General features: G+C 34.0%; 8 protein-coding genes across 8 annotated transcripts; 5 read left to right on the plus strand and 3 right to left on the minus strand.

Moving 5' to 3' along the window:
* Window positions 1–84: 84 nt before the first annotated feature.
* NAEGRDRAFT_62456 (uncharacterized protein) lies at window positions 85–5,628 on the plus strand (the record flags this gene model as incomplete). The annotated part of the gene is made up of 2 exons (XM_002682294.1): window positions 85–730; window positions 773–5,628. The coding sequence occupies 2 exons, from the start codon at window positions 85–87 to the stop codon at window positions 5,626–5,628; spliced, it is 5,502 nt and encodes a 1,833-aa protein (XP_002682340.1).
* Window positions 5,629–6,030: 402 nt separating this feature from the next.
* Window positions 6,031–6,813, plus strand: NAEGRDRAFT_1957 (uncharacterized protein; the record flags this gene model as incomplete). The annotated part of the gene is made up of 1 exon (XM_002682295.1): window positions 6,031–6,813. A coding segment is annotated over one exon (783 nt), but the record flags the coding sequence as incomplete, so codon positions are not given.
* Window positions 6,814–7,194: 381 nt separating this feature from the next.
* NAEGRDRAFT_77207 (Aha1 domain-containing protein) lies at window positions 7,195–8,496 on the minus strand. Its single transcript, XM_002682505.1, has one exon. The coding sequence runs from the start codon at window positions 8,361–8,363 to the stop codon at window positions 7,233–7,235; it is 1,131 nt and encodes a 376-aa protein (XP_002682551.1). The 5' UTR covers window positions 8,364–8,496; the 3' UTR covers window positions 7,195–7,232.
* A 270-nt stretch (window positions 8,497–8,766) lies between these two features.
* NAEGRDRAFT_62459 (uncharacterized protein) lies at window positions 8,767–9,938 on the minus strand (the record flags this gene model as incomplete). Its single annotated transcript, XM_002682506.1, has 3 exons — window positions 8,767–9,387; window positions 9,476–9,619; window positions 9,765–9,938. 3 exons carry the CDS (start codon window positions 9,936–9,938, stop codon window positions 8,767–8,769), a joined length of 939 nt encoding a protein of 312 aa, XP_002682552.1.
* Window positions 9,939–10,552: 614 nt separating this feature from the next.
* On the plus strand, window positions 10,553–11,953 carry NAEGRDRAFT_62460 (uncharacterized protein; the record flags this gene model as incomplete). The annotated part of the gene is made up of 1 exon (XM_002682296.1): window positions 10,553–11,953. One exon carries the CDS (start codon window positions 10,553–10,555, stop codon window positions 11,951–11,953), a length of 1,401 nt encoding a protein of 466 aa, XP_002682342.1.
* A 164-nt stretch (window positions 11,954–12,117) lies between these two features.
* NAEGRDRAFT_78087 (uncharacterized protein) lies at window positions 12,118–13,966 on the plus strand. The gene is made up of 2 exons (XM_002682297.1): window positions 12,118–12,338; window positions 12,404–13,966. The coding sequence occupies exons 1-2, from the start codon at window positions 12,182–12,184 to the stop codon at window positions 13,894–13,896; spliced, it is 1,650 nt and encodes a 549-aa protein (XP_002682343.1). The 5' UTR covers window positions 12,118–12,181; the 3' UTR covers window positions 13,897–13,966.
* Window positions 13,967–13,972: 6 nt separating this feature from the next.
* NAEGRDRAFT_62462 (uncharacterized protein) lies at window positions 13,973–15,151 on the plus strand (the record flags this gene model as incomplete). The annotated part of the gene is made up of 1 exon (XM_002682298.1): window positions 13,973–15,151. One exon carries the CDS (start codon window positions 13,973–13,975, stop codon window positions 15,149–15,151), a length of 1,179 nt encoding a protein of 392 aa, XP_002682344.1.
* A 3-nt stretch (window positions 15,152–15,154) lies between these two features.
* NAEGRDRAFT_78088 (uncharacterized protein) lies at window positions 15,155–15,883 on the minus strand. The gene is made up of 2 exons (XM_002682507.1): window positions 15,856–15,883; window positions 15,155–15,642 (listed from the first exon to the last, which is right to left on the minus strand). Exon 2 carries the CDS (start codon window positions 15,581–15,583, stop codon window positions 15,248–15,250), a length of 336 nt encoding a protein of 111 aa, XP_002682553.1. The 5' UTR covers window positions 15,584–15,642; window positions 15,856–15,883; the 3' UTR covers window positions 15,155–15,247.
* Window positions 15,884–16,115: the final 232 nt, after the last annotated feature.

The following is a 16,115-nucleotide window of genomic DNA, read 5'->3' on the forward strand; positions in this document are numbered from 1 at the left end:
ACACAATCCAATAACAAAAATTTAAAAAAAATGGAAAACGATGAAGAAATTGTTCTTCCTTCTAGCAATGACATCTTTCAAAAGATGCTCGAAGAAGAGCTTAGAAAAGAGGAAGAAAGGATGAAGAATAAATCACAAAAACCAAAAATTTCATCAAACAATTCAGATAAACTATTGAGGCCCCCTTCAGCCTCAACATCTCTCAATCCTCCACCAGCAAACATATCACCAACAGCATCTGTAGAATTATCAAACTTCCTTATATCAAGCAAAAACATCAATAACTTTATTTCTGATGCACCTCCTGTAAACATCCCAACCGAAGAAAATAATAACAGCGAAATATCATCACCAACATCTGAAACAATCAAGACTTCTTCATCAACTGTTAAAGAGGAAAAAAATAGCAAACCATCAACTCCGGCATCTGATATCAAAGTAGGTACTGTGCCAAAGAAACAAAATCCGATCAACAAACCAAGCCCACAAAATGAACTGAACAAATCAATACCAATTCCCGAAAATAATTTAAATGGAGACTCAGCATCTTCATCTCAAGATTCTACAACTCTATTTGAAACCTTGTTGAAGGAAGAATTGGAACGATCAAAACAACAATCGGAAGGAGGAGAAGATAAACCTGCTTGGGCAAAGAAAGTAGACGAATTGGATGAATTAATCACAAAATTCAAAACAAAGGATACAAACGATAGCATTTTTCAAGATAGTGGTAAGTTTTAATTTTGAACAAATATTACAAAATAATTGATAGAAACTGAATTGACACAAACCCTAAATAATAGACACCCAAATATTTTAGAAAAAGGAGTAGAAACCCTATTTCACTATGTTAATAGATACCAAAATGTTCAGAACTCGGCAGAAAAGTTTATCAACCTACTGGTTGATAAAGGTCTCTCATCAAAGAGCTCCGTGCAACAAAAATCAACGGATATTATCCTATTATATTTTGAAACTTGTGATCCAGCAGCTATTCTTACAGTTCTCAAAGCATTTTTCAGTAGTAAGAAAGCAAAGGTTCGTTCTCAATGCATTGGAATTGTAAAGTCAGCCGTACAATGTTTTGGTTTTCCCACCATTCCACCTAAAATGATTCTTCAAAGTTTACCTACTATTCTTGAAGATGCCAGCTCAAGAGAAGAGTCCCATAAGCTTGCAATAGAAACTTTTAAATGGCTTGGATACGAAACAGTAGAGCCACATCTTAAAGATGTCAAAGGAAGTAAATTAAAAGCACTTAAAGATGAATACGATCTATTACAGGACAAGTCACCTAAACCAACCAGATTTTCAAGACTGGCAAGCGTTTATAACTCAACAGCCAGTATTAAGAATTTGGTTACTGCTGCATCAGAAGAGCTGAAAGCTAAACGAGAAATTATAGACCTTAACGATAAAATAAGAAAGGATTGGTATGATGATGTTACTAACGCCAAGTGGATTATTAAGAGAGATGCTCTTAAAGAGCTCAAACAACTCTTGGAAACGTTCAATATTAAGAAAGCCGACTATTCTGAAATATTATCTCAGATTAATGTAATTATTCAAAGAGAGAAAAATGTAGTTGTTGTGAAGGAAAGTATTGAATGCTTAAGTGCATTCTCTAAAGCCTTAAAAACAGATTTTACATCATCAGCAAAGCCATTTTACGAACGATTACTTACAAAACTGAAAGAAAAAAATCTTTCTGATTCGACTATAGAGTGTTTAGTTTCATTTGATGTTAGTTCATTTCCCTTTACAGATATGTTGGAAACTATTTTCTCTGCAATGAACAACAAGACAGCCTCTACCTCTGAGAAACTTCAAATATTTACATTCATCGACAAATGCTTCCAAAACAAGAAGAAGAAGGATTTAGAAAAGGCTTTAAAAAATTTGGTTAATAATTTGCTTTCGTTTTGTGAAGATGCAAGTTCAGAGGTTAGAGATTTGTGTTGCAAAACTTTGGCAAGATTATTATTTATTATTGGGGACACTGATTATACAAATTTATTCCTTAAACTCGACTCTTACATGAAGGAAAAGATTGTTCAATATCTGGAATCGTATGGATCACCTCCTTCTGATGGTGTTGGAAAAAAACTTTCTCAATCCATAGAAAAGAAGACAGCACCTGCAAATATTCCAAAGACAACTAGCTCAGTCACACTTAGGCCTAGCTCAAGAGCAGATACTAACCCAGTTAGATCTAGTACATCATCTCTCGCTAAGAAGCCTTCTTCGAAGCCATTAGTATCAAAGTCAATATCCCTTAAAAAAACGGAATCAATTCAAAGTTTATCTAGTTCTGATGTTATTGAGGAAGCCAATAATTTGTTTGGAGGAAATATTGTTGAACAACTAGCCAACAGTAATTGGAATGATAGAATGCTCTCATTGAATCATATTGAATCTGTAATTAGTAGTCTCGACAAGAATGACCTTCAAACAAAGCATGAACACATTATTTCATTATTCCAATACAAACCAGGTACTAAAGAGTCTAATGCCAAGGTTTTGGAAAAGATATTCGAAATAATAGAACGTGTTCTCTCCTCAACAGAGGGAAAGTTATCAGAGGTTAATATACCACCAACACTTCAGTGGATGATTGAAAAATTAGCTACACCTAAAGTTGATATAATTATTCAGAAAGCTATGAAGAAAGTGTGCGAGTCAATTAATCCACAATTTGTTTTTAATAAGATTTCAGAAACTTTGACTGACAAAATGCCTCCAAAATTGATTGGATCAGTTTTGGAATGGTTAGGAGAGGTTATTACTGAATTCAGTATTGCTTGCTTTAATAGTTCGGAATTAATTGAATTTTCTAAAAAATATCTTGGGAATAGTAATCCAATTATTAAGAAAGGATGCATCAAAATGTTATGTTCCATGAAGTTGTTCATGGGAGAGGGCTTGTTGAACTTTTTGGGAGATGTTAAACCAGCTCTTCTAGACATGGTAAAAAAGGATTTTTCAAAAGTTGATTCTAAACCTCCTGAACCAACAAGAAAAGTAAAGGGAGAACAACTTAAAGTCAGTAGTGCAATGTATGACACACTTCCAAGATGTGACATTTTACCAAAACTTCACCCAAAGATTTATCACAGTATGGAAGATAAGAATTGGATGACAAGACTTGAAGCAATTCAAACTGTAGAAAAAATTATCGTAAATGATGCCCACAAAAGAATTTTACCAAACATTCTTGAACTGATACATGCATTGAGACAAAGATTGGAAGACAATAATAACAAAGTAGTGATATCTACACTTTTATTGATTGACCTGATCTCAGAGGCAGTTGGCCCAGAAATGGAAAAGTTTATCAAGATTCTCCTTCCCAGTGTTATTTCGAAATCTATGCACAATAACAAGGCAGTGAGGACATGTGCACTAGAATCTTTGGAGAAATATTTAAATATAGTTCAGTTTGAGAGTATGCTCAAAATATTCCCTAAATCCATAGCAAGCGACAAAGGAAACCCTGAAGGCAAGAAGGAAATTATTGAATTTATGCACAAACATATAGTAGAAATGAAAAATAAGAATGTGGATTTATTTACTCCTCTGGTGAAGCCAATACTCGATTACTTAACAAAGGCTGGTTCAGATACAAGGAAATTAGCAGAGGCAATATTGGGTGAAATTATTTCTAATGGAGGATATGACTTTGTCTTTAAGAGAATTAGAGAACTCAAAGCTGCCCATCAAAAAGGTTTCTCACTTCTTCTTCAAAAGTATGCCCCTTCTACTGAGGTGGAATCTCAACCTCCACCTGTTACTCAATCCCTCACACTACCAACAACACCTTCCAACTCTATCAGAGGTGATAAGAAAATTACTCTAAGAGATGTTAGTAAATCTCTTAGTGTGGATACTAGACAGACAGAGGAAGAAGAGGGGTCAAAAGTGCCAAAGACTGTCAAAAAACGGGCCAATATCTCAAAGACTTTGGCAACCTCACCAAACAAATCTCCATCACCCTCCTCACCAAAGACAAAACCTATTACAAACACCTTTGTTCCAAAATTACAATTCTCCACAGGCATTACAGGCATTGCAACTGTTGACGAATACAAGTTAGATTTGGATAAGATTGAAGTGAATCATGACTCTCCAGTAGAAGCAGAAACACCAATGCATGATGTGTACAATTCAGCAAATGGCCCAATGCCAGGAAATATTACACCAAGGATGCCAGAGCGATCTCCAGTAAGAGATAATAAGAAGGAAGAGTTAATATCTGGTCATTCTATTGGAGAGCTAGTAAAGGCAATCAATACAAACGACCATGGATCTGAGATAGCCATCAATGCTCTGAAGACCCTAGTCTCCATGTTTAAAGATGAGTCTTGCAGACCGGCTATTTTATCATACCTTAAAGAATTGGTCGAGTCCCTAACAGACAATACGCAGTACTCTTTTGAGAAGGCATCTGCTGGTTTAGTCTCTACAAGAATATGTAAATATCTCCTTTCAACACTTATGCAACTTTTTAGTAATAGACAAATGGCTGCTTTTGTACCACAAGAGACACTACAAAGAATGATCGACCAACTACTGAGCAGACTGTTGGACGAAAGATTACCTAGTCTCGACTATGGACAGGAATTATTAAGAGGGTTGAACTCTTTAATGTTGAAAGTTTTGGAAAATTCAAATCGAACCTATTCCTATACCTCACTGATTCACTTGTTAGAATATTCATATGCAAATACTTCGTTGAAAAAATATACTGAGCTAGTTGTCAAGTGCTTGATCAAATTAACAAAAGCACTCGCTGCAACTATTGACAGAGTTGATGTTGATATTTTGTTGATGGATCTTCACAGCTTCTTAACTCATAACCCACCAACATTCTTCAAGGACAGGAATGATCTACCACTTAGAACCATTAAAACCATCCTTAACGAACTTGTGAAGGTTAAAGGAGAAACTATCAGATCATGTCTTGGACTTATCCCTACCCACAAAAATCCACTAATTATTTCATATATTGAATTGATGGTAAACTCTGCTCAAACAACAGTTTCTTCCAGTACAAACTCACAAGCAACTGTTCCATCCACTACTACCCCTAATATTACAGCACAAACGATAAGCAAACCTCCAAGAAATAGTGTTACAGCCAGTCAAATTCAGCAAGCATACCCTCTTCAACAACCATCCACTGTTTCAAATGAAAAGATAGTACAGGATGAACTCACTGATATTTTCAACTTGATAAGTAATAAGGATAGTACTCATACTGGTCTATACAGACTATATGAATTCAAAAAGAACCATCCAAGTGTTGGTATCAATAACCACTTGTTAAAATGTAGTGAACCTTTCCAACAATACATTCATAGACAATTGGCCAAGATTGCACAATATGAATCCTCAAAGCAAGAGAGCTTTGCAGCATCATCCCACAGAGCCCAATCACCAGCATCAAGGCAGAGACAGGCAACAGCAATTACCTCTGTTGACGATATCAGAAGACAATTGAAACTTCATCAACAAGAATCCAAACAAAAGAATATGGGAAGGTCTTTGACAGTCTCTGACCTAAAGAAGAGAATTCAAAACATTGAAGAAAAGCTTTCTTCTACAGACAATGAGACCACAGAAGAATAAACTACTGAGAATCCACCTTTATTAACAAACAAATCCACTATTCCATTAACACTTTAAAAAATGAAAAGACTTAAATCCTCTCTACTCACAAAATCGTCTAAAAAATCGAGTTATTGTTTATTGGAGAATAGAAGCAAACCAAACAAAATTCATGTAATTGGTGGTGTATTACGATTCCAGTCTATTGATAATAAGAAAACCAATTCCGAACATGATATTGATAAAATCGTTGTAAAACAACATGTTTCATGGTTTGCCCGTGGTGAGAATAATAAGCTTTCAAAATTAAATATCGAACAAGTGAGAAATATTGATAATATTAAACAAGACAATAACCATCAATCAATAACATTGAACAATCAATCAAAATTTAATTATTTATTCAATCATTGGAAGAAGAGAATGATCAGTGTTTTTCTACCAAAGAATTATCCACTCTCAGTCTCTAGTAATTATATTAATTATTGTAAATGGCAAGCATTGCAATATACAGCTGGAAGTTTTTCAGGAGTATTAACAATGCAATCATTATTGCATGCAGCCGGAATAACCTCACAATTGGCATTAGGAGGAAATGAGTACTTTCTTGCTTTTTTAGGAGGTGCTTTAGCTTGGGTAATTAAAGATGGACTTGGTCAATTAGGAGGTATATTATTTGCAAGTAAGGTCAATACTAATTTTGATGCAGATCCAAAATTTTGGAGAATGGGAGGAGAATATGCTCTCGTAGCAAGTGCGTTATTAGAAGTAACCACACCAATTACTGGACCATCCTGGTTTATTGCTCAAGCCAGTTTGGCAAATATTGGAAAGAATGTAAGCTGTTTTGCAGCTAGTGCAACTAGAGCTGCCATGAATCAGTCATTTGCCAAATCTGACAATTTGGCTGATGTGACTGCTAAGGCAACAAGTCAAGCCCTGGCTTGCTCTCTAATTGGTACTACTTTGGGAATTTTTGTGAGTTCTGCACTTTCACTTGGAACTCAATTCGTGTTTGCAAAAGTGTTTCCAATATTTTGCGTACTTTCTGTGATTCAATTATTTTCATTGTACAAGGCTGTTTCAAATGTAAAACTGAAAGTTTTGAATAAGCAAAGATTTTTGATAGCTTGCTCTCAATACTTGAAGGATAGAGCTGTTTTGGATCCATCAAAGGTTTCTGAAAGAGAAAAATTTGTTTTGCCATTTTTGGATTCCTATCAGAGCAAAGTGAAAATCAATACAAATATTAAGCAAATTGAGAGTTTAGTTCAAAATTATCATTACAAACAATTGATATCAAACAGATTCACAATTATTCAAGATAAGGATTTCATTCATGTATTGTTTGAGGAAAAGGCTCAAACAATGGATGTATTCAAGGCCATGTTTATTGTTACCAAGATTTTGAGTTCAAATGAAGAAACTGTAAATCATAATAATTTGAATGTTGAACTAGAAACCTTCATGCTCTTGATGAAAGATCAAGGATGGTCCGTAGACCACGATTTTGTTGAAGATAACAGCCACATGAGAATCTCAATCAAGACTGAATAAAGTTCTTAACTGAAACATTGATTTTGGTTTAAATTGGTTTCAAGAATTTATTCACCATAACTTGATATTTAAAAACCACTGGAACCAATTACTTGACCAGTTAAAACCTTTAAACGTTGGAAAAAGTTGGTCTCCCACCCACTTTGTACCTTTTCCTTAACGAAATAACCATTAGAATCCTTGTATGGAATACCAACCTGGTCAAGCTTTACGATAGTTTCACCACCTCCTCTATTTTCAAATGAAATTGTCACAGTGGAATAGTCATTTTCTGGCCAATCTTCAAATCGCCACTTTTGTACAATCTTTTCATTTGGAATAAACTCGATAAATTCACCTCTAACCTTTCCACCAAAGAGGGAGAATTTACCTCCAGCTCTCTTGTCACTCTCAGCCCGACTTTGAGTGTAATGAGAAATAATATTTGGTTCAGTGAGCATTTCAAAAATCTTTGGAAGTGGTGCTCCAACAAATCTTTCAGTAATGTGAATTTCAACCTTCTTCTTTTGATCTTCCTTAACATGAGCACCTCCAATTCCAACAATAGATTCAGTTACATTTCTATTACTAGTGGATCCTGATTCAGATAAATTATTTGAACTATTAACTTTCTTTACAATTTCTTGCTCTTGTTGTTCCCAGAGTTGATATTTTTCTCTAATGTTGGCTCCATCTCTGAGAGTAAGCAAAAACTTATTCACAATTGTTTTGATTGTTTCCAATCCTTTAGTTCTGAGTGTTTCCTTTATGACTTTATGTTCATTCTTCTTGCAACTAGTGTCCAAATCTACATTAATTTCAAAACTTTCTCCTTGATCAATTTCTTGAGAGAGATAAGGGATTTTAATTTTACCCTTTGCCACAATACACTTTTCGGAATCAGTATCAGACAAATCAGAGGCTTCTCCCAATAGAATATAACCACTCCATCCAATTTCAACATCCAACTCAAAGATTGAAATTAGTTTACGTTTACGATTCATTACAGAGGCTTCACCTTTTACATGGCTAACAGTTGTTGTGGTAATCTTCATATTACCTTCAGAGTAACATTCAACCTTCTTCAGGAGTGATTTTAATTGATCCTTACACCAAGGTAAGACATCTTCATCAGTCCAATGCCATCTTCCGACATTTCTACCAGTCACACCAAGGTCGTTTACAATCCATCTATCATCACCTTCACCTTCCTTTGCCATCTTTCTTTTACTATTATAATACTATAATAATTATTACTATTTTCTATTCCTTTAGGTTGTATTCTCTTTCAACTATTTGGCGTAGCACGGAATGTCTCCACTTGTTGATGCTGAGCGAAAATTTGAGAAATTTTTTTCGGAATGTGTTTGGCATTTTTTCATCAAACTTCCTTTCATCTTATCTTGCAGCAAATTCCGATATTGTCATCATCAACATATCCCGAAAATTAATCATGATGTTGAGAGAGTGAAGACAACAAAGCGTTGAGAGAAATAACTATTGAAATAAATACACAACATAATATTGTAAACAAAATACAAATAATAATAAAATTTAATATTAGGATATATTAAATAATGGGAGAACTTGGTTGAATAATTTTGAAAGTGTAACACTGAGAAATTACTTTGGCGTAAAGAAATAAACCAACCACACTGCAACACCTCCAACAATAACAGTAATAATACTAACAGCCAACATGATTAGACAAATCTTTGTCGATTGATTTGCCAACTTGTTTGCCTTCTCAGTTCTCTCATTCAAATTCTTCAATCTCTCCAATTCATTATCAACCTTATCCCCAATATTTTCCAATAACTTGTTCTGTTCATCCAATTCAGATCCAATATCATCAGTGATGTGTTTGAGTTTTTCAATCTTTTTAGAGAAGGCATCCAAACCTTGATCCATTTGCTTCTTATACATTTGTACTTGAGTTAAACTCTCCTCAATATTAATTCGAGGTAAATTACCATAATCACGAGCATCTTGTGGTAAATCTTCCTCATTGAGTAGGAATTCAGAGATGAGTGGTTTGGATTGTGATGGAGTATTGTCTTCTTCATTGATGGAGAAGAGTTCCTTTCTTTTGGATGCTTCCTTAGAGTCGAGAGGTTCACCTCCATTTTCAAATCTTCGTTTATCGAGCTTTTCAACTTGTGTGACGTGAAGATTTAAGAGTTTGAGGTCTTCTTGTTGTTGGGCTAATTCTCTTGGATCTGCTTGTTTTCCAAAGAATTTTTTCTTTTCAAAAGGATTTACAAATGGTTTTGTAATGAAATTGTGTGATTCGAATAAATTAAATATATAATTTTAGAAAGAAATAATTTACCTTGGCAGCGTTTTTGTGAATAGATTCCAAATGTTGATAATCCTTTCTCAGATATCGTAACATTTTCTTGATATTCTGATTCAATTTAATAACACGTGTATTATTCTTATTCTTTTTCATGGCCTCATCTCTTTCATTGATTTTCTATTTGTTATAACCATCACAATAACATTATCCGAATATTAACGAACATTTTTTACATCATTACCATCAGTATTAGAAATGTTTCGAATATAAACATGAAAATTTCTCTTCAATATAAAACTTGTAACGATGAAAAATAACGTACTTCTCTTGTCAAGTCTAATTTTCTAACCAATAAAATCTTGTTAGCTTCAAATACATTCTTTCTAGTTTCATCATCCAATTGATCTTTAATTTGTAATTCCTTTCCTCCAGTTTCTTCATAGACTTTCATGAGTCTACGCATAGAATCCAAAACGATCGCATTTCCTGATGCCATTTTTTTAATAAAATTAATTGAGTGATGACATTGAATTTGTCAAGAACAGATTTTTTAACATTAACTGCAATAAGGCTGCTGATTGAATTTGAAACTATTCTACAAGCAATAATATCAATCACCACGCAAATGTTGATCATTTCAAATAAGAAGAATATCCAGAAAAAAATCGAAATTAAAAAAAAATAAAAAATCGCTTGATTTTGATGGTGCTGATTCTCGATTTGATATCAAACTCTTTCACGAATAATCATCTGCAGCAATGGGTTGATTATATTGATGAAAAAAAGATGCTCTCTCATATGGAACTGCAAGCTATTCATCATTTGCTTCAGATGACCTATCGGAATGTTCATGATTTGAGTCTTTTTAAATTGTTATTGGATGATTATCCTTCATTGATACAATTATTGGACCGTTTGGTGCGAAAATCAGAGTGGCTAGCTCCACTTACAAAGCCTGTAATATCTATGATTTATTTAATATTATACAAGACTTTGTTGGAGAGTGGAGAATTTTCGGATAAGCAGAGGATTATTAATACATGTTTGATGTTGTTGAGGAATTGTAATAGAGTGAGAGGTGGAAATAATGGTGAGACTGAATTTGAAATGATGGGAGAAATTAATAATGAACTCATGAAGAATACTCGAGGAGAACAATTTGAAAAGATATTTTCAAATATGATTAATGAAAGATGTTTTGATATGATTAATAATAATTTTGGATTGGGGATTGAATTGCATATTAATTTTGCAAGATTATGTTTAGGTTTTTTGGCAATTATGAAAAATGTTACCATTTCTTCACTGATGGAGTATTACTTGAACGAGATGATTTGTAGATTTGATTGGGCGGCTGATAGTGAAATAATCAATGAATTCAGTATGGAAATTCTTGAATCTAAAATAGTTGCACCACAAAAGAAAGCTATCATTTTACTTAGTAGTGAATCAGTGCTTGTTGACAAGTTCTCAAATTGTTTGAATTATTTACTGAAAAATCCATTCAAATCTCCAGAGCTACATGATGATTCAAAACTAATATTGGAGGCTCTTAAAATTAGGCCATCTCTATCTATGATATTTGAAGGATTTCTCGAATTAATCTACAAGAAAACACAACATCCTAGAGTATTCTTTATTGGAAATTCAATTTTAAAAAACCAAAGAAAAATCCCTCTAATTTCCATCCCAAAGAATGAAATGAAAGAGAAAATTGATATTCTCAATCGTACAATTCATAACAAGTGGATTACACACCAGTACAAATGCTTCCACATGTTTGTAACGAGCACTGCCAATATGATGTCAAATATCTCTTCAAGGAGAGGAGATGTTGGATCTCTACAATATGATGAATTCTTCTCCGTTTGCCTAAACTATGTCACCCACTTTATATTTGGGTCGGACCCAACTAAGGATTTGAATTTTTGTAAGGATTCCCTTTTAGTATTTCTTCAAGATTTAATGGAATGTAAAGAATTTACTGAGGATCAATTTAAATTCTATCTGAATGGAGAAGAGGAAAAGCTGCAGAGCTTTCCTTTTAATTTTATTGTTCACATTTATTTGTGTGCTGTCTTTACTAGAAATGACTCTAAACACTTTTCTTACAATAATGTTATGGATTTAGCCTTCTCAATAATGCAACCCACCCTTGAAAATGATCAATACATTGAAATGATCTTGATATTTATTCAGTGGTTGGAACAAATAATTGAAATTTCTGGACATGACACTTTTTCACTGAGACAATTAATTGTCATTCTGACCTACCTCAGAGTAATGTCTCATATGAACGATAAGGTTAATCAAACTGATGACTTTGAGTTGAAGGGACACTTTTCAATGCTCTTATCAAGATTTAAATTCAAATACTTTGATAACATACAGCAATCAAATATGTTATCCAATGAAAATTTCATGTACTCACAAAACCCAACTAATAATGAGGCCAAACAATCTCTTATCAACCTCATTGCATCAACCTTTGAGAATCTTTACAATGCCTAACCATCAACTCCGCAATTTATTACAATAATAATTTCCCCCACATTTTCCCCCACATTTCTCCTCCGCAAAATCTTTGGCAACTCCGTATTTTGGAAGAATCCTGCAGTGCAACACAACTTTCGTTTACACTTGGAGATTCACCATCTCTCTTACTCAAAAAAAATGCAAACACGACCAACCTTCACACCAAACAAGGGAGTTGCCAACCTCCTTGTTTTATGTAGCACAATGATGCTCCTCGTCATTATGCAAAGCATGGCGCCTGTCCACTCACATATGTGTGTCTTTAATCCTAGACAGAGAGGAGGTTTGAATATTTCAGACTTTGGTGATCCGACCTGTTTTAAATTTAAAGGTCCTTGTGGTTCTTTACCAAGTGGTCCAGGTTTGTATTTTGCAAATTATCTTTAACATTTAAATATTTTCTATTTATTTTTTGGATTTGAATAGTCCAAGCAACTTTCCAAAGAGGTAAAACCTATAATATCGACCTTCAACAAAATTTGAATCACTACAGTGTTGGTCATCCTGGATGGCTTGACGTTTCAGTTGCCTCAGGTGAAAATCCTGATGACTCTCAATTCACTGTTCAAAGTGTTTTGACTGATTATTTCCCTGTCAGACAATGGACAAGAACCAATTTATCAATTCCATTATATTTGAATCCACAAGGTACAACTGGTAGACATGTTATCAGAGTTCGTTACAATCCAAACAAGCCAACTGAACCAATTTTCCATCAATGCATTGATATCATGATTACTCCTGCATCATCTAAGAGAATTGTTATGGCTAGCCATATTGAAAAGAAGCAAGCAGTTGAATTCCATCCAGAAGGTCAAAAATTCTTTGCCAAGACTAGATCTATCAAAGCCACTCAAGAAATGGTCTTTGGTGTCGTTCAAAATCAAGATAGCTCTGCATCTTTGGTTGGTATCGATATCTTGTCTGGTCAAGTTGTTCCTGTATTGAATTGGAATGACCTATCAGTTAGTGATTCTCAATTATACTCTTCTGGTGCTCCAAGAAAAGTTTCTGGTAGAATTATTAACTCTGTTACTGCCGTAGATAATTCCAACAAGAGACTCTTCTACTTGTTCAGTGATGATTCGTCTCCAATGCAAACTGATTTGCAAAATTCTCCAGCCAACAAAGTCTTTGTCTATGAACATGCTAAACAATCCTATGATATTCTCAAGATTAACATTACCAATGTTCAATTCAATGCTACTGTCGTCATTCCTTCATTGGTCATTTCTGGATTGTTCTATGAATCCAATACTAATACCCTCTATGCTACTGCATTGTTTGCCCCAGATGTCAATAATAAGTATACTTATTATTTGGGTGTTTTCAGTTTGACTGCTAATGGAGCATACTTGTCACCAAAACTTGTTGCCTTGTCAGCTCCTTTGGACTCGTATGTTGATTACTTGTGGACTTCATATGATGCCTCAACCAAGACTGTTTCAGTTTTGATTAGACATGAAGATGAACCAGTTAAATTGCCACAAAAATTATTCTCAGTTGTTTTGGGTAGTTCTGCCTCCATTCAATCCATTGATTTGGATCCAACTCAATTCGTTTACTCTTCAATTCACAGTTATAAGGCTCAATTATTTGCCTTCTCACCAGGTAATGCTCAATCAAGTCTTCCTTCATCTGGATCAAATACTTGGAGTATGATTGGCGTTGATAGAGCTTCAGCTAATCAAGAAGAAATTAATCAAATGTATGATTATCAAAATTATTTGGGAGGTGGAATTACTAGTGCAGTTTCTAATACTGGAAGAGGAATTTACAATATTATGCATTCTACTGATGGCAAGGATCAAATTCTTGTTCGTGTTGCTCTTAAGGCTATTCCAATTGGTCCAATCAGTGAAATTGCACACATTCCAATTCAAACTAAGGTTTACAATTGGGCAAGAATGGATATTTAAATTCTTTTTGAAATTTAAACTCGAGTTTACAATAATAAATATTAAAATATTAAAAAATTTATTAAATATTAAAAAAATGAGTCAACAGCAACAACCTATTATTTTGAGAGGACACATTGATGAAGTGACAAGTGTTTATTTTGAAAAATCTACCTCCAACCTATCATCATCATCTTTATTCAGTGGAGATTTAAAGGGAAATTTCAATATTTTCAATTTGGAAACAAGGAGAGTGAAACAATCCATTCCGAACCATCACAATGGTTGCATTCTCGGATTTTATCAAGATGATCATTATTTATATTCACAGGGAAGGGAGGGATGTATTAAACGATTGGATTTGAATCAAATTAACATTTCATCATCGTCACCATCTTCATCATCTTTGGAATGGTATTATAATTCGATATTTTCATTTTGTAAATTTGCTCCGTGTCGGATTGGATCGAGTTTGAGTTTCTTTGTGCCGTGTGATAAGGAACAAGTGATGCTGTTGGATTGTAGAGAGAAACAAACTCTGGATGGATATAAAAGCTCTCTAATGATTGCCCCTCCAGTGAGTCAGTACAGCTCATTGTCAGCTTTTGGAATGTTGACTGGAATGGTTTGTATTGACCATTCTCAGTATTTATTGTGTTCTTATGAAGGTGGAGTAATTGTAGAGTTTGATGTGAGGAAATTGAGTGAGCCAACTTTTGTGTTGGAGAATTTTGAAAAACAAGAAAATTTGGAGGGAGAACAACCAAAATTTTGTAATTATAGAGATTTGATTGGTGTGAGGCATATTTATGATTTACACAATGCTCAGGATCCAATAATTGCCATTAATTATCAATCAGAATTGGATAAAATCATTATTGGAGCTAGCTCAACCCAGATTCATGTAATGGATCGTGCTAATATTCCAACAAACTCTTCAATCGATACCAATAATAATCATTCCTTTACAGGAGAACAAACAAGTTATTCATTTGAAATGAAGAGTGGAGGAGTAAATGATATCTCATGCTACAATATGAGTGGAGTGGCTAGTACAAGTCAAATGTCCAGATTAATGTTTGCTGGTTGTTGGGATGGCAGTGTTAGGGTTTTTGACTTGAAAAGGAAAAAGAAGCTGGCAGTGTACAAGTATCATGAAAATGCAATTCGTTCTCTCGATTTTAAGGAGAACAATAAGGAAATTTTACTTGCTGCTGGATGTAAAGACTCAAAGATATCGATTTGGAATGTGAATTTTGAAACAAAAAGGAAATAAATTATTTAAATATTTTCTTTTATATTCTGTAGATGTTAAAACTTGAACCAATAATTTGCATCGTGACATATTTTCCAAAATCACAACATTAGTTATTTACTTTTTAAATGAGAGGAAACGTTTGAGCTTCTTCTTATCACCTTTGCAAACAACCAAAACAGTCTTACCCAATCTATTAAGTCTTTTTCTATTCTTTGACCAGGCGTGGTGACGCTTGCCGGCTTGCTTTCGTTTTATCTTACCAGAACCAGTGATTCTGAAACGTTTCTTAGCTGATGTTTTAGTCTTGAGACTTTTAACTCCAGTGACGAGCTTGTTGTGACGAACAACTCTTCTGAAACGAACATTGGTTTGGTTGAAAATTGAAGGACCGAAAGAGAGAGAACTAGCCTTGAGAGCAACAAAAGGATTGGCAGCGAGTGTATTCATCATGAAAGTATCACTATAACTCTTGATGATACTTGTTGCTGAACTTCTCTTGGTGATGTTCGCTATATAATAGTATCAAAAGTATGTAATTGTAAATTTCATTATGATGAATTGTTAAATGATGAAGAATTTGTGTAAAATGATGAAGTGAATTATTGTAGCATATCCGAAAATAATTTTCCACATTTAAAATTCAATATCAATCACAGTACATGATATTACAGTTGAATTGTTGTTTTCTAATGTTCAATAAGAGTATTACATGTAAAACCTACACCTAGCGAGAATGTGCGAGAAGGAATTGAAGAAGCGTTGCATTTTTTATTCGATGATTTTGAAAATTAATTCTTCAATTTATTATTTAATTTATTTAAATTGTGTGATGAAGGACAAGAGGAAAGTCATACAAAGCAACCCGAACCAATTCATTAAAATAATTAATTTCTGTATCGTACTTCCTTCTCGGAAATAATTTAAACAAAATGATAAGTGTTGCAGAGTATCGAAGCCGATTAGTGAGGTTCAGCTCGCAGTC

The sequence above is a fragment of the Naegleria gruberi genome (assembly GCF_000004985.1).
Source record: "Naegleria gruberi genomic scaffold NAEGRscaffold_3, whole genome shotgun sequence".
Taxonomy (NCBI): Eukaryota; Heterolobosea; class Eutetramitea; order Acrasida; family Naegleriidae; genus Naegleria; species Naegleria gruberi.